Source organism: Acyrthosiphon pisum, chromosome X (genome assembly GCF_005508785.2).
Source record: "Acyrthosiphon pisum isolate AL4f chromosome X, pea_aphid_22Mar2018_4r6ur, whole genome shotgun sequence".
Classification (NCBI taxonomy): domain Eukaryota; kingdom Metazoa; phylum Arthropoda; class Insecta; order Hemiptera; family Aphididae; genus Acyrthosiphon; species Acyrthosiphon pisum.
The window spans coordinates 31,181,789-31,205,719 of record NC_042493.1 but is presented as its reverse complement, the minus strand read 5'-3'; the positions used below and the strand labels follow the sequence as shown (position 1 = coordinate 31,205,719).

Below are 23,931 nucleotides of genomic sequence, written 5' to 3'. Positions count from 1 at the left end.
AATAACAATTACAATTTACAATATTTGCGACGAGTCTAATATACAAAATAAGTATCATATTATATGGGTATTGATTGGTTTACAATGATGTTTGCAATGATAATAACGCCTGTACGTATTACACAGAATATTGTAATAATGTACTATAATACTATATATTATACATATTATATTTTGGCGTCCACACACAAAACAGAGACTTCCGTCGAATATTAACTGTAGTTGTAAAAACGAGTTGTTATGTGATAATAATAATAATAACATACCACAATAATATTATACTATATTATCTATAGTAAATATAAATATACCTACTGAACAAAATGAGTATAACGATTTTGAATGCGACCATAAAAACCCTTTTGACCGGGTCAGCTGATATTATACGTAACAAAATGGGTTTTGGGCTATAAATTAAAAAAAACCAAAATACAAGGCCGATTTTGTAGCCCCAAACCAATAATGAGCATAATATACTTATAGAATACACGCGATACACAATATTTAATATACCTACATAATATAGTATATAATATTTTATGTTTGTATGGTAGTACAAGTATTTAGAAAGTGGTTTTGGTGCACTACACGATCGTCATAATATTATATACCTAGACGAATATATATCATTGTAAATACTACATCATTTTGAATCTATCGTTATATTATACAAAAATGCATAAACACATCATAATAATGTTTACCTATATACCAGACTTATGATTCATAATATTATACACACACTTATATTCAACGCAGGGCAGGGAATTCAACAAGTTAAAGTCGAATACATTTTAACTTTTAAACAAAATGAGTTATTCATATATACTTATATATTTTTTTTATTAAATTATCTTTTTGCTTCACTATTTTTCGAATCTCAGTTACTAGGTATCTATAGTAACTTCTACACATTTTGTTACCCCCGAAAATCATTTTGTTTTCCAATCTAGGTGAAATAGCGAGAAATTCAAATCTGAAATAAATATACTATCGAGCTAGTAAATTAATTTCATAATTCATATTCCAAAGTTCAAAATTTACATTTATTTTGACTTTCCCAGCCTTGCGTATACGATAAATAATATTATATACATATTTATTATTTATAAAATGTGGCAAAAAAGCACATCCGTATCAGACTAATCATATATAAAAGATGATCCATTAAGTGTCTACATAGATTTATTATTTCGAACAATTTTTTTTACATATAATAGTCATGAATTTAAAGTTAAGATGAGTGTTGTGGTGGCACAGGGGTACCCCGCTAAAATGTTGGTCCACTATACACTGCTCATCTAAGCTTGAAATGACTATTTATTATTAATTAATAACTAGTAACTACTCTTAGAAATTCAAGTTTTATGTTTCTGAAAAATATTCTACTTGGGAACAAGTATATATTTAAATATGAAATTAAAAATATATGCTGTCAAACAACAGAGATAAATATTAAAAAATAAGAAAAAGATAAAAAAAAATTGAATTTTATGCACAAATAATATTTTCAAAAAAGTTAATACTTTTCGAAATAATGAGTGTAGATACTTGAATGGACCAACTTGTATAGGTACATATAAACTTGGTGGATGGTATATGAAATCAACAAGCAATTTATTTGATCAAAACGTATGCGTATTATCTAGGTTGTGGTGTTTCGGTGGCCAAGCAACAAGGAGCGCAAAGAAGAATTGTCGGAGGTGACGAAGCTGGGTTCGGCAGCTTTCCATGGCAGGTAAAAAATAACAGCCACAACAATACCTATATCATAATATATTATGTTAAGATAATAATATCATAAAAACAACGATAATAATACCTGTTTAGTATAAATATAAAATATAATAATATAATATTTATTACATTGTAATATATAACAATAATAAATAATAATAATACCATACTACCGTTCGTAGAGTTTACGGTAATTTATTGTATACTTCGCATACATAATATTGCCCCAGTCGCGATTCCATAATGATAATACAACGCGGTATAGTCGTTCGCTTTATTAAATTAACGTTAATTCACCGTGAGTTTTCCCGAATAGAATAAAAAAGTCACCGCCATTGCGGTAATATTATAACAATAACAGAATAATAACAATACATGACGTATCAGCCAATATAATATTGTAATTATATGTATTGATTTACGACCTCCCGTTGTCGTCGTCGCAGAAAACAACGAATTTCAAAAATAATTAGGGTTATAGGATTTATATTATGCAATATAAAATAGAAAAGTATGCATTTGATTTTGATAAAATATTCTAAAATATGCAATCATAATCCACAGATATTGTATTATAAAATATACCTATATAGAATTCACCTTTATATTCTAATGAGATTATCTACGTGAAATAATCTTACGAAAAAGTATCTAATGATATTAAAACAAATTGAACAAAGTCGCTTTTTATAACACTGTACAAAAAAAAAAAACAATAGTTCGTAAATACGATGTGGTTTATGGATATTAAACTAACCAAATTTGTAAAAGGACGTTACAAAAATAAAACTTACCTATGCATATTTATCCTAGCCCTATTAATAATAATATTATGCTATGCGATAGTATATTTCTTCTCGATCCCGTTTAGTTTCTTGACTGGGTGCATACTTTTACCACATATAAGTCCGGATCAATATGTGGGTGTTTATGCAGATCGTTATCATGTGGGTAGATAGGTGGGTTTATCCCCAGGGACTACGGATGTGAGGGGACCCATGTACTTAAGTGGACACCTTTAAATCGTATCGGGTAGTTTGTATGGGTAGTGTTTTCAGTAGATACAAAATATATTTCATTATGATAATATACATACGAATCATTTTTGAAAATTAAAATAAAATCGGAAACCTTCTTATTTAACTCCGCTATTTCCAGTTGTTACTTTAAACTTATTTTGTCACGTATAGACCCTGGATGTATGCTATTATTGTAATATTCCTCTATAATATTTACAACTCTGAACGCAATAAATATTTGCATTTTGATTTTTGGTAACATTTATTAGTATATTTTCACTATTTTATACCTACTTAAAATCCGATTTCAATTTTAACATAGGTTTACATACATTAACAGTCAGTAATTATAAATTTAAGCATACGCTGACAATGTTAAGATCGTTTACCTATACAAAAACACTAGACAAAACTATTATTTTTTCACACGATTTCGGAGCCCACTACCTGATACCTATAATCAAAAATATTGGCCCTTCGTCTTCTGTATAATATTATAGAACCGGACTTGCCCGCACATTTTCATGGTCCGAACACCATCGAATGCCCATCGCATTGTGTCGCCGAATGGTTTTCATCCGTTCGCACAACGAAAACATCGTAAAATGCATTATTACCATCGACGCGTGTCATTACCGCAATAATCGTTTTCGAACGCGACCACCGCCGCCGCCGCCACCGTCTCCGTCTGATTTCTAAAACACGACAACGATACCTACCTATAATTTATACGGCAATATTTTACGCGTTTGAAATACTGTGACGTTCATTATACAGTCGCGTCGCATTATAATATTATTAAATTATTAATAACATCGATCCGGACGACGGAAGGTGAAACGGATCCGAGCAATCTGCGGCGCCGGTCCCGGTTTCGTAACGGGTGAGTCCTCCGGCGTCTATAGCGAATATTATGATGCGTACCACGCGCACGCGCACAACACAACGTATTATTATTATTAATAATTTATACGTCATAATATAATTAATGTGTGTAATTAATAACTGTAATATAATAATATAGCGAAACGATTTTTAGGCAACACAAATCAAACGGACACGTCGCTGCAGTATAAACTGCACGTACGCGCCAAAATGATAACGTACCTGCGTGCTAATATTTGTGATTTTTTTGATTTTTTATACACCTACTTTTTAGACGCTTTAACATAATAACATATTATTCATCAAACGTGAACTCATAGTCATCCATGTTAACTGGAGGATATGCGCCTACGCACACATTTCCCTTCCAAATTTTTGTATTTTTGGTAAAACAATTTTCATATTATAGGTATATTTTATAGTTTGATAAGTAACGCAACCACAACATTTTCACCATATAAATAAATAAGTAGTTATAATTTATAATAATTATTGTTTTTTATAGATGTTTTATTTTTTAATAGTTACGCACTTAGCTGGCGTTTATGAATAACCCCCTCCCCCTTACCAACATTTTTTTTTCTAATATTCCATTTCTTTTTTTGTCAGTAAAGGTTAGTCAATTTCCATATTTAGCCCTTCCCTAAATCAATATATTTCATTTTCATACCTGAAATCGAAATACTTTCTATAAATGTTGATGTCAGATATTGAATAAACAAGCTATGTGAGCACGGCTAAGCTCTCCAAGCTCCCTGACAGACACATACTTTAATACTTACTAGCGAACGCTAAGGAAAGTCTGCCAGGCAGCGAGGGCGTGTCCACCGGATGCTATTGGCGTAATTAACTTTTTGAAACAATAAACTATGGGGCCCGGAGAGGAAGCAATGCCATAAGCAGTTCCTCTTTCGGTCCTGGATACCACAAAAAAATATATATATCCCAGAATAAATAGTTTTTTTATTACTAAACATTTAAAGTTATGAAGAGCGAGCACAACTTTTATGGGACTATTTTTTTAATTTTAGTAGTTCTCTCACATGAACTTTGAATTCACATATTAATGAGAAAACCTAAAAACAACCATCATAAATAATTTGTAATAATACATTGTGATAATAGTAATTCAAACTACCTATATAGACAAACGTTTTCACAAACACTGATTCGAAACATTAATGTGGCCTGCAGAGTTAATGTATTCATTTAAGGTTTGGCCAATGTTAAAATTATATTATACAATAGGTATATTATTATAGTTATTTTTTTAACCAGTGATATCAATCAATATTATTATAACGCTTATGTTGGTACAATTAAAACGTATAAAATATAAATCAATTAATGTTTATAATGTGTGTATGATTCCAGGCTTATATTCGCATCGGATCCAGTCGGTGTGGTGGTTCGTTGGTGAACAGGTATCACGTAGTAACAGCCGGTCACTGTGTTGCCAGGTAAGTCGATTGTTATTCGTTATGATATTGACTATAATATTGTTATTTCGAATTTCACCAAAAATTAAAAAATAATTTAATTTAAATTAGCGCATTTGATACGCTGTTTACGGCTTTACGCATTCCAAAGGTTACAGATTCATGTTTTTTCCTAAACATTTGGTACGACGTAATAATATAATGAACTTATCAATCAAACATATTAATAATAACTATTATCATAATTGTTTAGATAATAAAATGATATTTTTCCAAATTCAATATTACTGAACAAAATACAATAGCTAATTAACTTAAACTATTCATTCTATAGTATATTTGATATAAAATCGACAATGTCGTGAAAACCTTTTTGATAATATATCAATAGTCGTAAATACATCTAATATAATTCTGAAAGTTCATATAAGCTCATGCTATGGACTTCAAATGGTATGTGGTTAATTTAACTGTAACGCATTTTGGCTTAGTAGCTAGGTATTTACTCAATACCTATATCAAATATATCATTGCGTATACGCAGACATTTCATAGATTAAAATTAAATATGAAAATATAATGTCCACGGACGTGTTACGGTCGATTTTAACTGCCATTAATATAATACAAGAAGTAGGTATAGTTTCATTTTTACACTGACATTTTATGGTAACTTTTTGTTTTGTGATTCAGAAAAGATGTTTTACTTTTGCTTGATACGAAAAAAAAAGTTTCTTGTGCTACCTCCCCCCACCTGATAGTTATTCTTAAATACGCGCTCGGTCACTGACATACCCATAGCTGCATACAATAATAAATTCTCATAGTCGGTCAGGCGGTGGATAACAGTTTAATAGGTATTATAGTGTCCAGACAATGAAACCCAATAATATATTATTGATAATTAATAACCGAACGAACATAAATAGGAACTTATTTTATTTCCTGTTACGTCGATCGCAGCCATTACACTTATATGTAAGACAATAAGTGTAATGTAGACTATAGTTAGTAGTCGTAGTTTGTAAAATTTCCGATTTAGGTAAGTCAATTAAATGTCGATTTGGTAATGGTCTTTTATTGCGGAACGGCCGAGTAAAGTACAGCAATGACTACGTAATGGTCACAGATTAATTATTACAGATCTGAAGTCGGCACTCTATCGCCAATACGTGAATTTAATATTATTTTATACTATTGGGTTTCACAATTGACAGCCTGTTACATGAAATCCAGAATTATTACGGGTGTCCAACTGATACAGTTAAAATAAAATGATGAATGATCACTGATCGGTGATCCCCTCGAAAATTCAAAGTGTGCATAACACTTAACAAAATAAAATTCTACTCTTACAGTCCTATACCGATTAATACATGGCAGAAAGGACATTTATGTTGAAAAAAAAACGGATTGAAACTATAACAGTTATAGCTGGTAGTTAAAACGTAGTTCAAACAATGTTAATAAATCAATTTTCTTAAATTTTCAACTTTAATCATTGGTTAGTTTTCTAATTAACTTAACAAGTTATAGAGTATCCATTTTGGTAAAATGTATTTTTCCATTTATTTTGAAAAATAATACGTTGAGTAAAAATTATGTTCATACGCCTATAATATTATATTATACGTATGATTAAATTACTTATTTGTTTTAATCACGCCGTATAGGTACCAATGGGTTTAAAAACAAGTAGTTGACACTAACGTGTAATTATTAACTTGACCGGCTACTATAACTCTATTATAGTCTGCAATAAAAAAAAAAAGAAATAATGTAGGATGCATTTTTAACAACCTATTGTTTAATTATTGTTTAAATATTTTGAATGTTGCACAATATTATTACCATGTATTAACTATGGAGTTAAGTTAATATTTTTCTCCATATTATTTTTTAACTTCAACGGTTAAATATATTGTTTATTAACTTATTATAACTTGACGTAATATCGTATAGGTACGGTACTTAACTTAATTAATTCAAGAGAATTGCTTTCATTAACGTAAATTAATTAATTACCCTCCTTCATTAAATATTTTGAAATAAATTTCATAAATAATAATCGTCATAATTGTTAGTCTCAATAACAATGAAAATTAGGTTGAAACACAGTATTTCTGAAGTGGAGTGTTCCGATCGATCATATAATATTAAAATATCCCCAAAATATGCTGAAGATCAAACATCCTATGGCTAATATCTCCTGCGGGGATAAAATATCAAAATATTTTTCGAGGACAAAGCGTCCGTAAACTTTGGGCTAAGGAGCAAACGTTTAAAATTTTTGAACCGATTATTAACGTTTCAAAATATTTTCAATTTGCAAACTGTCCTATAGCACAAACGTATTTGTCTATAACACCTATAGCATACTTTTGTATAGTGTCGAAGCGTTTGGAAACGACTAAACTGCAGTGAACAATTAGTGCAGCCGTCTTATGCGTTTTCTCTGTCATCAGGGCGTCGGCGCGACAGGTACAGGTGACTCTTGGAGATTACGTTATCAACTCAGCGGTGGAACCGTTGCCGGCTTACACGTTTGGCGTCCGCAAGATCAGTGTGCACCCGTTCTTCAAGTTCACGCCGCAAGCTGACCGGTTCGACGTGGCCGTGCTCAGGCTGGATAGACCGGTGCAGTACATGCCACACATTGCACCCATCTGCTTGCCGGACAAGGGCGAAGACTTTTTGGGACATTACGGATGGGCTGCCGGATGGGGAGCTTTGCAAGCCGGTAAATATAATATTATACACTACATAATTATCAATATTAATTATTATTAATGAATGACGAAATCCAAAAATTCAACGACAACCCATGTTGTAAGTATCATATTAAGCATAATTATTATCTCACCGTGCGAAATCCAGTTCCATGGACATTCCATGGATAATGATAATAATAACATGTGTGTTGAGGAGAATATATGCGATAAGTTATAGAGCTGCATATTGCAGATTAGGGATTTGCTGAACTTAAGTTTCCATGAACTCTAATTTAAGTTAGCTATTGAACCAATCTTCAAACTTGAATCATATTTGAACTTTTTATAAATTTCAAAAATTCAACCACAGTAAATTCTAAAATATACCTATAATAGTCGCAAAATAAACTTTTAGGTTTAAAGAGCTTAACAGTGATTATAAAAACAAATTATCCGCTGCCATATATACTCGGACATATTCAACTGTTTGATATATTATGTTCGAATTCGAATTACATTACATACAATTAGATAATTTGTATTGTATTAAGAATTAAGACGCATATTAATATTATAGCGTCAATTTGTGTCTCATATTTTACACCATAGTATGATCATATGATTGCTATAACCGTGTGTGGAGACTTAAACGCATTTTGTAGAAAGATGGGGAGTGGTTTTACTTTTAAAACTTTTTTTTATGTTTTTGTTCACTTTATTATAATATTGACCATTTAACATTCAGAACATTAAATAATAATAATCCATTACCAAATATACTATTATAACAGTAAAAATCAAAAACGCTTTAAACTTTTTAAAGTACAATGTCTTCCCGGAATAGACGGGCCAGGCAGAAGATAAAACTGTTGGCAATAAAACATATTCTAATTTCAAAGTAATAAAAAAATCATTAACTTAATATCGCAAGCTTTTTGGAGGGTTTGGTAATCATAATCATTTAGGTGAGTTAATCCCCGCCTTATGCGTTATGCTTTTTGTTTTTAACTTATTGACTTATTCAGTTGAAATTGTTATTGTTGTGACTTAATTTCTTATAGTTAATTATCATTGTCATGCAGTTAAGTTAATTTTATTTTCGTGTCATGCAGAACCAACTAGACAATACGGATTCGATGACTCTTTTTCGATTATAGGAAAATTATTTTTTTGTTAGCTTTCGACTTAACGAAGGCAATTTAATTAAATTAACTTAACTTGCCACAGTTAATTATTTTCATTAAATTGCTCATCTTTGCTCGTCCATCACCAGCACCAACGTCTGCTTTGTCTCTGGTGTTCTTCGCCGCAAAAATGGACCATCGACGTTCATCGTCATCGTTGCGACCACATCGAAGAGTCTACTCGCGGACCATAGTGTAACAATAACAATTATATTAATATACGTATTATAGAATATATACTACACCAGGGAAACGCGTATTTTATAATAGGTTGGGATCGAGAAATCAATATTGTTTTCAAACCTCGTCGGTTATATAGGTAATACATTGAACGTATTTAAGTATTTATAGCACTGCGTCATCTGCAAAGATTTATACGACAGACCACACGGTATTTCAATATACGCGTAGAAACACAATATTCAAATGTATGTATTTATGCGTTTCAAACCTATGTGAAAATGTACAATAATATTATAACGTTTAGTCGTCGGACCGACTTTTCCAATAAATCACATACCTGCTGCGTACAACATACTTGAACATTTAGTAATAATATTTAGTATACCTACGCGTATCATAACAATATCACATCGTCCATACCATCAGTCTGCCGGACGGATTGTCTGCTGTATCGCAGACAAGCTGCGGAGAGAGAGTGTGTATGGCGAGACAGCAGCTATATTATTATTATTCGTAAGTCGAACGGAAAGCGGATATTTTTATATTGCTGTTTTTACGTGGGTGCCGCCCCCTCGTACCTATTATAATGCAGTTGCCTGCAGTTATTATACTAATAATATATGTACGGTGCGTATAAAGCAGCTCAATTTGAGCATAGGTGCTAATCCCTCCGAATATATTATATTGGATAATATGTCACGCAAAATGTTTTCTTCGATGAGCCAGAAGATTGCAGACTACAGATGGCAAGTATAATATGTTGCAGCATTGCTGAACTGTTTCTCAAATTTGGTTATATTCTCCGTATGAGATGTAAATGTATCAAAACATTATGATCAATCGGAAGTATAAGACAATTTAAAAGACAGCCAATTTAAAACTTTTGATTAAATAATATATGCTTATTTACTTAGGTAAAAATATATAAATATTAATTTTTTTGAAGCCACTTATAAATATACAAATTTAGTGAGAAGGAATTTTTTCACACACATTATAAAAAAAATATATGAAGGCAATGAGCTACAAACCCCTGTAAAAAGAAAATTTTTAGTCCTATAGTTCCGCCTATAATGAGCTTAAACGTTATATATTTCAAACTTAATCAATAATCGGACGTAGCCAGGAAAAAATCGTTTATTAAGCATTGATATGTGGTATTCACCTCATAGTCTTTAACTGGTAGAGCTGTTGACGATTCCAACAGTTAGTTGAAAATCGTTTTTTCCCAATTGATCGATGGTTATTACTTATTAGTTAGTATCCAAACACTTGGGGGCGTACGCTCGCCCACAGATACATCCACTGATCCGTGTACGTTTAACACGTGTACATATAAATAATAGCCCCCGCGACCACCGTAATCCTATCTTTCTGACCGGTTTTATAAATATTTTTTTTTACCATAATAATAATTATTAATATTATACATCATTGCCCGCCGTGCCTTTCCGACGCGTCACTTAATTTTCTTCGGACAAGGACAACAATACTAATATAATAACGTTGAAACGATAGTCAGTCTCATCATACAGTAAATATGATTCTTCACATAATATTATATTATTATATTCAATTTCGTATAGGTATAATATATGTACCTCGTTACCTCCGTCACGTAAATATATTTAATGGTATGGTTTACTCGGAGGAGACTATCATAAAAACCATGTTTGTACATCCATCATCATATACGCGTCCACCCGGGAGCCAAATTCGAACAGGTCCGTTTTTATTTCGGCTACTAATTGTTTTTGTTTTTTTCAATCTAAGCTGTCAAAAACAATAAAAAATAATAAAAGTAATTTTACAGAATCAAAGGGATATTTATGCTCTGGTTTTGGTAACAATAATATATTACATTATTAATCAATAACATTCAAACTACAACATTTCAAAATATTATGAATTTTCAGAATACACGTTCGTATAGATTTTCATTTGTCATAAATTAATTATTATATGCCCGTATTGTATGCTGAAATAAATAAAAATAAAATAAAATTATAAATCACACAATATATTGCTACCATAAATAGTTTGTTATTTCTGTATTGTTTTAATCTTACTTTACAACGTTTAAACGCACAATACATTTTGTAAAATGGTTGGCACTTTTAAGCACAATTAAATCAGGACTGCCGCTTTTGGTGTATTTTTTTTATGACCAAATGTAAAGCGATACGGATTGATTTAACGAACTCTAAAATCATTTTTAAAAAAATAATAATAATAATAATCCACAAGCGGAGTGGGGTGATATAAAGATGACACAATATTATTATTTTATTATTAACTGTCATTATATTTACCAGAAATAATATTAAACCATTATTTAGTTTTCAAGCTGTGCACTACATTTGATTTTTTTTTTTTTTTGTCTAGTCAGTATTACACTATAATTTTATTATTTTATGCTCCAAAATAATTTGTTATTCCCATCGTTGAACCATAAAAGATTAAAAGCCGGCCCTGCTTGTTAGCACAACTTGATCATGATCATGATTTTGGTGAAAACTTTGGTAAAAAATCTGATAAGACTTGGAAAATCTTGAAAAACCCGTCGGACATAATGATTTGTTGAAAAAAATTCAGTTTTCGTCTACCCTATTCCCGCGGCTGTTTAGGGTTGTCCCTAAATCATATTTCAATATTATACTATATTATACTAGTATGACTTACACAAATCAAATCCAACTTTAAAATACGATTATAAATGTGGTGGATAATGTGCATAATATAGACAGAGAGAGGAGAGAAAGAGAGAGAATGTTTAAGAGAGCGAGAGGGGAGAGAAATCTGTAAATATTACATACGAATATACCGTTAGAGTAGTGTCATCCGTATTGTAATTAACGTGTACTTTTTTATGAGCCTAGTGATCTATAAAATCGCGGAACTACAGCAATCGTAGCTGTGTGTTATACATATCTATAATTAGGTTTATGCGTGTCGTCGGTCGCAGAAAAAATAACAGATCTACCTAGGTATAAATATGTGTTTCGTGCATCGACCTCGATTACGGTTACGCGAGCGGTGCAATAATACGTTATCCTTTTGTTTGGGTCTCTATGTTATATTGGCGGACAGGAGATGACAATACGCGTTTGCTAAAATATTCATATTATTAGTATTATTGGTTACCTATACGTTCCGGGGCACTTGTACAATGCCAGCACAAAACATCGCGCTAATTACCATATTAATATGGTGAACCATTATAATAATAAAACGTCACAACAATAATAAATAATAATTATATTAACCAATGTTATACCGTTAACGACCATTGTCCATTATAATAGATACCTATAATAATAGCAAGTATGACAGCATTACGCGGTTGCGCGAAAATCGATTGTTTCACAATAATTTTACTGCGAGACCATTCCGCGTAGAATACAAAATATATACACATTTTTGTGTGCAGTTTGATTAGCGCCGAAAAAAACATTCGTCACTGATGTTACATTGTCGAAACGAATCATTGGTCAGTTAAAATTGAAAAAATAAATAAATACATAAAAGTAAAAGGGAACCTCCAGCAGACATCTGTCCGGAAAGTACTATAACGGATGTCGCACTAATAATTAAAATTACACAGAGTGTAAACAATTGTGAATTCAACCTAAACGGAACAGGTAGGTATATAAAACACCCGTATTACGATGAATGGGATGGAAAAAAACCGACCAACTAGTACTAATACGGTACGGTGACATTTCATTTAGCCAGTGCAATTTTGAGAAATTATGTTTAATTAAATTATTTTGTTAACGATGTCTTCTGAAAATTTCGAAAACCGATAGCTGTATAGAATTAATTCATTATAATATTATACTTAATAATGACACGATATCCTTTTTACAAAAACTACAGGTACTATCTATGTTACACCGTTCGATTCAGAAATCAACATAAATAAGTAAATAATAAATATCTCCAGAAAAATATAAACATGTATTAAAAAAATATATGAAATCTCTAAAATAGATTAGGTATTGAAAACAATCGGGTCTCGACATCTTCTATAAAAATTATATTTGGATATTATGTTGCATAATAAATACCTTGTAAAAAATAGCCATCACTGCAGTGAAACTAATGAAAATTATATTTTCTACCTATTTTCGGGATTATAATAATTAACTATGTAATTGAACTATCAAAATTGGTGAAAAATCAAAAATCCATGTATTTCATATAAATAATAATTTTCCAAAATATCAATTATTTCCAATTATTTATTCTCCGCGTACTTTATTCAGTCAAACTTAATGTGATTTTCCTGATACGTGGAAATTAAAAACCATAAATTTATTTTCGGAATCCATCATACATTTCACATCAGTGTACATAATATTGTTGGGTGGGAATTTTTCTTGATTTTATTCCAATAGGATATTTTTTTCTTAAACAATTTCGTATAGAAAGTACTAGATAAAGTAGCAATTCTCAAATAATTGTTGTAGGTACATTTTATTTGAAAAATTACCTACAGATTTGTTCTTTCTAACAAAATGTAATAGGAATTCCGTGATAGTATATAAGTAACAACACACGCATTTAGTAGGTATGCTATTTGAAAATCGAGTTCCGTACAATACTTAATTATCGTTTAAAATACGGTCGAACGTGCACAAAATGTCTTGGACTTTGACTTAATATTAATAGAGTATATGCAGCGTGCAATTTATTTGTGAACCTCGGGCGGTTATAATCGTGCGGACAACTAACTATATAATAATAAAAATAATACAAACGGAGGTAGTGAGACCGTGGGGTGGAATAAGATAGGTGGAGAGAGAGTGACTGAGATCATTATAACGAAGAATCTAAAAATCGAATGCGGACAAGACCACATAATATTACACAAGCTGATTCACCAAGCATGACCAACACCATATTTTCCTGTAATAAATAATTTGTTAAGTTCTAATTTTTAGAATTTTTAAGTAAACTAAAGCATAAAGAGTGTTCCTTCTTCCAGTGGTGGTACAAACTTATTAATTTTCAAAAATAAATGGCCTTTTTTTTGCAAGTTGTTAAGCAAAAGACTTTTTAAATTTCAATGAATCAAAATCGAAACTTAAATGAGTAGTTCTTAAGTTACTTAATTTTGTGTTCTAAAGGTAATAGGTCTATGTTAATAAGTTTGGTAGGTATTGCAAGGGCTATGATGATATGAAAATTATAGTAATTAATATTTATCAACATAGGTATGTAGGTATAGATACCTATTAACATATTATAATTTGTAAACATTTTCCGATTATAATATATTGAACTAGATTAAATATATTACATTAATTTTATATTTTTGTAAAACCATTTTTAAGGACTACTAAATATTTAACACCAAGACATACATGGTATACATATATTTTAATAACTTAGAAACTAGGTTGGTACTCTTTGAATTTTGATTTATCAACATTTTAAAAGAAATAATCTGCTTAACAATTGACAGCAAACAATGTTGGTTGTCTTAGAAAAAAATTAGTTTCTATCACTCCTAAAATAGTATAAAAAATGTAGGTATTTTTAAAATATGGTCCATAGGTACTTACATACCTATACCTAACTATACTTGAAAATTCTAAAAATACAGAATTTAAATGAATTTATAATTAAAGGGAAAACATTTCGCTGAACCCTGTACCTATAATAATAATATAGTGGATATGTGTATCTGTCGGCGGAATAGAATGAAAATAATAATATCAACCGAACGTTTTTATATCCGTTCAGGCCAAAGTCTGGAGCCCCATTAATATTAATAGGTAACAAATAATAACGATAAAAAGTAGGCAATGACAACAACGTATCGGCCACCATCAGCTGTAATAGTATAGGTACCCAACAGCTATAATAATAATACGAGCGGAAAATCACGCGCGCGCGCCCGCTCGCTCGCTTTCGAATCTCGTCAGCGGTGCGAAGACAGTGACGGATATACGAAATCACAAAGATATTGATAACATATTTCGGTTGACAGCTCCCTCCACGTTATAGCCGCGAGTTGTACCTATACATAGCTATAATATTATCGTCCACGCAAGAGTCGCAGGTACCTACGTCGTTATAATATTAATAATAATATTATTATTATCATTATCCCGGTAGTGGTTGTCGCTCGAGGATCCCGGATTGAAATCTTTATAATAATAATGTTTAGTCGGCTCGCAGTCGACAATACAATATTATATTATATTGTTATTAATGATGTGTAGTGTTCGAATGACGGCACACGCGAGCGCGTTTCAACGATCGCAACAACGTCATCGTTGTAGTATCGTACACTATAATGTACGTTTCATGTGTATCGTTCATTATCATTATTAAGGCTTGTTAGGTAAAACCGATGAAATATGCACATAAAAGTCTAAGATAATGCGAAAAAAAATTATAACTTTATATTATAATTTTTTTATTAGGTATTATAGTTACGGGAAATTATCTGTTTCTGCCAAAATTGAAATGAAAACTGGCTGGCCAAAATAATACGTCATCGTAGCATATCAGCTATTAGGTACCACATGCCTGGCCATAATAAAAACATAACTATTAAAAAGTTTTGTTATAGTGGAAACATTTGATTTTTGCTAATTTGTACAAATTAAAAAGAAAATACCTATAGTTGAGTTTAAAATAAATAAGGTCTCCAAATACATTTTTAGAACGCCTTAATTTAAGCACCCACATAAAAATATTAAAAAGTATGCACTTTTTCCCTAAATTGACTAAATTGCATCATAAATTGTCGTTTTCAATCTCATTAATCGTTATTGGTTTTTGGCTCTTTTTGCCTATAATATAGAAAAATATGCAACTCTTGGTTCCTATAACTTCCATGCCCTAATTATTATTATGATTTCGAGAAAGGAGACGGATCTTTGGGATCATTGCGTTTCGTGGCGAAAGTTCGAAAGATTGCACTCATCGACCGACGTAAAATATATTGCTATTTTATCGTCAAAACTGGATAACGTACAAGAAAAATATAAACGCTCCCGTTTGATTGTGAATCAATAAAGCTGCACGTTTTAACATCAGGAGATCTGCCTTGTCGTAGATATAAAAATATAAAATAAAATATTATCATCGTCGTCGAGAAAATGGTGTGACCGTAATCGTACTAATGCGGTAACCACCTGCACACTCAATAATATCACCAGTGTTTTTCTTCGTTATTACCGAAGTCCGAGCAGGCGATACGTCGACCATTCGGGCAGTTCTCCCGGGTGGACCCGTTAAACTTGTAAGCAATTCAAAAGACAGCCAGTTTAATATTATGGTTTGTTCAGTGTACCGGACGATATAGTATCGTAGGCTGGACGTGTTTTACACAATACAATAATAACCAAAACGGAAATATTATAAGGCCGATGTTCGGTCGGAGGACGCGCGCGTGTCCAGACTCCGGATCGCCGCAAACGTACCCACATAGAATAATAGTTTATAATATCGCGATAAATCGTTATTATGCTCTTTGTGTATAATTTATACAAATGTTTGTAATATACGTTCTTGTTACAGCTATTATTATAACGTATAGCGTGGGCGACGACGGACGATGCGCGCGCATCGAAACACGCCGATTTCGCCGCGCGTTGTAGGACTGGTAAAAACACACACACACACACACACACACACACACTAAACAATAAAGGAAATGCGTCCGCCACGCGTGTCACGAGCGTGGAAACGAGTTTCTAAAAAAGTCTTTGTGAGCAATGCCGTCTATCACACTATACAGTTGTCGCCACTGCCGCCGCCGGAACAGTGGCGTCCCTCGTACGCTTGTCTCGCGGCCCAGCCGAATATTTTCTGTTATTGCTCGTCGAAATTCGTTTGGTCTTTACCCGCTCGTGAAGACCAAACTAATTTTTGAAAAACACGATGGAATACCTAAGAGGTGACGCATTTATTGGTAGAAATAGACCAATGAACACTGTTGTGTTGCGTGCATCCAATTTCGTATATTATATTAGCATCGAGTAGAGGGTATCGATGTAGACACGTTTTAAGTACAAAAATATAGTTCAAAAACAATTTTAATTGAAATAAGACGAGTTGTATGCAGCATTGGACTCTGATTTTTAAAACTGTTTTCAAATAAACGTCTATATTATTATTATTATTATATTATATCATATACAACACATTTTTGAGTATTTGAAATACATTTTTCTGGGATCATTTTAAATTAATTAAAATATCAGAGTCCAATGCAACTCGAATAAAATTTTCCTCGTTCACAAAAAAAAAAAAAAACAACAACAAAATCCAACTCTTTTTTATACGTTGTTGATCGTTAAAATGGTTTGGTTTTATTTTTCCTAGCTACCTATTGTATGAAAACCCCAACTGGGCAGCTACAAATAAATACTATAAAATAACTTTACCTCGTCAGCTCTGAGAACGAAAAAAAAATCACAGAATTCGGACTAATAATTATTATAAGTAGATAGGTACCTCATGCCTATAATATTATTGAGGTGGTAGCGAAAAAGATCACGTTTTTTTCGTGTAGATATCCGTGATGGATACCGTATTACCGTCTTACCGATAACAATATCCATCCTTCACCCTTACGCCCCCGCGTCTTTATCCGAAGCATAATAATATTATTATCAATAATGTTTATCCGAAGATTCAAATAGCTTCAAATATGTTTCAAATGCTTCAATAGTGCCCACATATCCCTATCGTGCAGCAGTTACAACCCATCAGTGGACACGCGTTTCCCCGTCGGTAAAGTCGTTACGGACATGACAATATTATTATGATCTTTAAAACGGGTTCGGATACCTTTTCATAATACTCTACCGTCTCGATCCTTATCGGTATATTGATATAATGATTATACCTCTGATATATTATTACATTCGCCCAAACGACCACCGCCCGTTACGTGCACCTTTACCTACATTATGGCGTACCGTGCATGTGCCAGCTCGTGATGTTCGGACGACCGCGCACCCGGAGACGGACGGATCGCAAGCCGATCGGCATTTAAAAATATTATGTAAAATGTTTATAAAAAAATAATATATTATTTGTCGATACATTGTTCTGTTGTTGTTTTTGCGTGTTTTTCGCTACACAGGTTCTAGACTGAGGCCGAAGACGCTCCAGGCCGTCGATGTACCAATCATTGACAACAGACAGTGCGAGAGGTGGCACAAGTCCAACGGCATAAACGTTATAATCTACGACGAGATGATGTGCGCCGGTTACCGAGAAGGATCCAAGGATTCGTGCCAAGTGAGTAATACGCAGCCGGGTTCAGATTTTACGCCGACGGGTTTTTCTTCGATCTCTTCGGAATTTATTCTCGTTTCGTGTTGCCTCCGCGCGACTGCACCGGTTCAAATATCATAATAATAATAATAATATAATTATATTAATTTCGATCTGTCCTCCGGACGAGCACCGAGAGGAATTATTATATCAATCCGACTTAACGCTTTCTTACGCCGGAATTTAATTTTGTGCAAAAAAAAATTATTGTAATTCAATTTCCCCGAAATCGTCGTAATTGGTATGATGAAATAATTGACATTTAATAGATAATAATAATTATTATTATTATTATTTGATCAAATAAAAGTCGATTGAATCATATGAAAAAAAAATAAATATCTGGCGCTAATAAAATATTATCGTCATGTTGACTTATGATATTTTGACGAACAATTCATCGCGCACAACTGTTATGAAAGCAAACGTCACGTATGATATACCCACTCGACGAGTGTCGAGATCTTTCCGGATGGGTGACTAACGCATTCGGCGATTTTAACGAAGCGGCTTTCTTCCGACACGCTCAATGGAAGTCGTACGTTAAAAATTTTCTTCGAAGAAAATCAGAAAAATAATAATAATAATAATAATATGATAAAACATTTATCGTTAGGAAAACAAACCGTGAAAAAAAGATAATAATATCGAGCGTGTTCCTATGATGTTATATACGTGCCTAAATATTATATATTATTCAAACACGCTATCGTTCTTATACCAACCATACATTTCTTTAGGGCGGTTTTATAATAATATACATTTCTGTTTTGTATGCCTACTTGTATTGTTGCAGTTTTCTTGTTATATATTATTAATATTATTATTACAAATTATCGCTTGATGTGAATAATCAAATACGGCTCAACAGGACGTTTTCAGACCATTCCTTATAGTTGCACTTGGCTTCCTTAGACATGTGGTTGAATAAAAATAATAGTATACAAGGTGATCAATTTCAGTGTCTACACTCATTTTTTCGTAAAACTTGAACAATTTTTTTAATTTTTGAACGACAAGATATATTTGTAATTTTATATTCCAAATCAGGAAATTGTTCGTAGCGTTTCGATTTATAAATATAAGAGTTTAAAAATATGGAAGTTGAGTGATACTGGGTAAATCTACCTATCCCTCAAAAGGTTAGTTTCACTACTTCACCCCTCTAAACTTTAAATATTTATAAGTTATACCTAATTAACTAGTCGTTTGAAATTTTATTTTCAAGTAGGTACCTTTAAATGTCTTACTCGAAAAATATTCTGATTAGGCATTTGAAATTAAAAGTGTGTATCGTTGTTGAAAAAAGTAAAATTGTTAAGAATATAATTTTATTTCAACAATGTCGTTTTGCATTGACATCAATAAAATACTATGAATAAATAATGTTTTCGAAAAGTAAACACTTTTCGAAATTACGCTAGTGTTTACACTTGAATTAATCGCCTTGTAGACGCCTTGTTGTGGTATACACCACAATAATAATATACCACCCTAGCAAACTATATCTCGTATATCAAATACTGAGCTACCTATCATATAATATTATAATCAACCAGTATACCGCGGTAACTATTGTCCGATATACGTGGACAATATTATGACGTTTTCTTCGACCGCGTGCGACAGTCATATTAATATCCAACGCTAAGTCGACTTACATTGTCGTTTTTTTCGATTTTCACAGGGCGATTCAGGCGGACCACTGATGCTGGAGAAGACGGGTCGATGGTACCTGATCGGAATCGTGTCGGCCGGTTACTCGTGCGCACAACGCGGTCAGCCCGGCATCTATCACAGGGTGGCGTTGACGGTCGACTGGATATCCTACATAATCAATTCGTCGCAACAATAATAACAAAGGGGATAATACAAATAACAGTGTAGGTACAACATATAGTACCTTAGCTACACCATACGCTGTGCGTACCTAAGTCCCCGACGGACACATTGTATATAGTAATATTATTGTAAGCGGTGCGTACCGATTTTCTGATATCCAAACTATTCATATTTATAGCGATAATAATTTATAATACATATATAATGATATATTCATATTATATGCGACGTGCGTTTAGGTACGATCGTATATTTTATAATATATTATATATATTATACATATTATTTTATTTTATTTTACACTATTTATAGATATTTAAGTTATTTTATTTTATTGGTATATTTTTAATAACAAACCGTCTTGTCCGCAATGCGCGTGATATACCGCGGTCGCGGTGATATTTTATGTTTTTAAATAATTATCATAATATATTATTATCCGCGACGGTACGAGATCGTTAGCGAGTAGCGACCAAATCTTTCGGCATTTGATCGCTCTCAAACGCCTCGCCGTTCCCAACTGCGATCACCGCGCATCGTCACCGCGCAGGACCCGATGCATTGTTATTATATTATATTATTGTACATATATAAAAACGTGTATAGTGATGAATAATTTTACGTGTATAAACTCACAATGTGGCTGTAATAATAGTGTAATTAATTTAATAACAATAATAGAAGTATAAGAGAACACAAAAACCAAAAACCGTATTGTTTTCTTGCATTCTTAATCGGTGCAGTGTAATATTATGCCCATACAATTTTTTTTTTCGAAACTCCTTGTTCCTCGGCTCTTCGTCAATCTCTCCCTTTCTCTCACTGTATAGGTTTCTCATCTCTCTACAGACCGCGACGATGACGACGACGTAATCGCGGTGCTGTTGCTGTTAAAGAAAAAAAAAACATCGAAATAATACCAAAAAAATAAACAAAAAACCCGTCTACGATATGGGAGTGGTGCCGTATATAATGCTGCTGGAAACAATAACGATCGTGAGTTACACTATATCTACTACAACTATTGGAACATGGTTTCATAAATTAATAGATAATAACATCATGCAAAGTCTATAATCCCATTATGTGTGCATAGCGTAATTGTTTTTAAGGGGTTTTATAAGATCAATTACAATATAATTTTAAGAAAAATTAAAATTTACTTAATATATTATCAAAATGATTAAAAGAGGTGTCATTATAAGATGCCATAACTAGTAATGTGCCACAAGAAATATTCCCCCTAGTCTCTACCCCTTGAGAATAATCGTTAAAAACAAAAAATATATTTTTATTTTCATATAACAGTTCTTATTGAAAAAACTGTATTTTATTTCACATAAATTTAAAATCTAATATTTACACCGACGACTGACATTTAAGTATATAATTTGTATTAGACTTGTGTGCCTTATATATATACATTTGAAATAACCAACAATTATTGTAATTTATTATGTAATATTTTTGCGCATAATAGATATTTGTCATTTTAAAAATGTTTTACTATGACAAAATAAATCACATATTGAAACATTTAAATATAAAAATATGTACCTAAACAAATTATAATTTTTCCAATAAATTTCCGTTCCGGGGAATATTTCAGGGAATCTCCCGAAATTAAATTCCCGGGAATTTTCACATCAAGGTGAGACGTAGAAAACAAAACAGACTGCAGATGATGACTGATTTTTCGGAAAATCCGAATTTCAGGTCTTTGAAATAGAATCCGACTACTGTTATTCCTAATATTATTTAGTATTGTGTAAAAGTATACATAATAATATGTAAGAGTATGTATACGGTAATGGTATTATTATAATTCTATACTTATACACCTCTGGACCATCAGAGCTCACGTGAAAGGTGTTTTATTATCATTGTTTATTTTGTATGTGTTCAATGAATGCGAGCGACTTGGAAATGTTTCGTGTGTGACTATCCGAGCACAATTAAACCCGTCCGATTGTCTAATTGGATATCAGAGAAAGTGAATCGTCTTTCTCCTTCTTTTCTTCGTTTTCCAGAACGACAGTGGCACTGCGAATTTTGGGACTGGGTGGGGGATGATAGTACATAAAATAATATACGGTAAAATAAAATAATGTAATATATTATTGTGTAGCATAACACACAAAATTAATGTTGAAGAAACTTTTTTCATACTTTTCCGCGGTGTATTTTTTTTCACCCGCACGCATTGTTCTTGACTTTATAACGTGTGATTTTTATGTTTTTAATTGTTGGTTAAACAATTCGTTCAGATATATAAAAAAAAAAGTATAAAATAATATTAAGTAAAACGACAGAGACTCTGAGATCGAGTGTGATAAAAATAAAACACACCGACCATCGTTATTGAAAAGGCAACTGCGACGGAACATGCACAGGTGTGGTTTAGTTAAATATTTAAATTTTAATATAAGAACGATATACGAAAAGAGTAGGTACATGAATGAGACATGTCATTATTTTCATTACCTATGTAATTGTATTCATAATAATAAAATATTAAATAGTATCAAGTTAATAATTCATTAGAATCTAATGTTTAGATTTTATCTATGTTATATTAAATGTTAGATGATATATTATGTACCTAATATGATATGATTTTCGTTTCAATATAAGAAAAAATAACTGACAAATGGAACAACTTAGATACAATCGAATAATAGATGACTATATATAATATTAAATATATAATAAATATATATATATATATATAATATATAGAACGAAAATTTTATCAAATAAGCGTGTCAAAATGTAATCATTATAACTATACAATATATTATATTGGAGAAATAGAGAATATTATTATTCAATTATTGTAATAAATATTATTTCATACAATGTTAAAATTTTCAAATTACACACATTAAAAATATTTAATAATTATGCTTAATATACCTAATATACCTAATAATAATATAATATAATACTAAAAAGAAAACAACAAATTAATAATACTATAGTATACTATACTGTACTATAATAGTCAATAACAAACAGAATACCCACTCTTATATAATCTTAAATTTATTGTCATGAAAATATTGAAAGAAAAATTGTTTGTAAATTCGCTTTAAGTATTACGATTATAGTATTATAATATTGTATTGATATATTTGTTAGGTGGAATTATTCAATTTTAACAACAGCAGATTGATTTTTAAGAATTAATAACTTATAACTATTACCTACTTGGATATTGGTACTTGGATATCCATTTTAAATATTTATCATATTTCCCAGGAAGATTAGTGATCCGATTGACATTTTATGCATTCACTGCAGTATTATAATTTTTAACAAGTCAAAAAAAACAAAACACAAGGTCGGTAATTTGTATTAGATTATAGTTATCAAGTTTATCAACGTTGCTGCACCCAACGACAATAATATCATAATATATAGGACATGGATGTACCCTCCCACAGTGTGTAACCTCTGCAGACTGTGGAACTCTCGAAATTTGTTCATGTCATTGAGTAATCTTAGAGTAAAAAATTATGGAAAATAATATTTTCGAGGGCAAAACATGTATATTTGTCTAAATATTGTCTCAAAACAGTTAAATATTAAATATTTTTATATTTTATATTAACACAATATTTTT

The 23,931-nt window shown here is 31.6% G+C and overlaps 1 protein-coding gene across 2 annotated transcripts in view; it reads left to right on the top strand.

Annotated features, from left to right (window-relative positions):
• Nucleotides 1–21,015, top strand: part of LOC100167464 — a 34,644-nt gene extending 13,629 nt beyond the window's left edge. For both annotated transcript variants that reach the window (XM_001945829.5, XM_008191630.3), the window contains 5 exons: nucleotides 1,650–1,738; nucleotides 5,016–5,101; nucleotides 7,546–7,820; nucleotides 18,271–18,428; nucleotides 20,152–21,015. In XM_001945829.5, coding sequence (XP_001945864.2) covers nucleotides 1,650–1,738; nucleotides 5,016–5,101; nucleotides 7,546–7,820; nucleotides 18,271–18,428; nucleotides 20,152–20,319 — 776 coding nt within the window. In that variant the 3' untranslated portion in view covers nucleotides 20,320–21,015. The remainder of the gene's footprint in view (nucleotides 1–1,649; nucleotides 1,739–5,015; nucleotides 5,102–7,545; nucleotides 7,821–18,270; nucleotides 18,429–20,151) is intronic.
• Nucleotides 21,016–23,931: the final 2,916 nt, after the last annotated feature.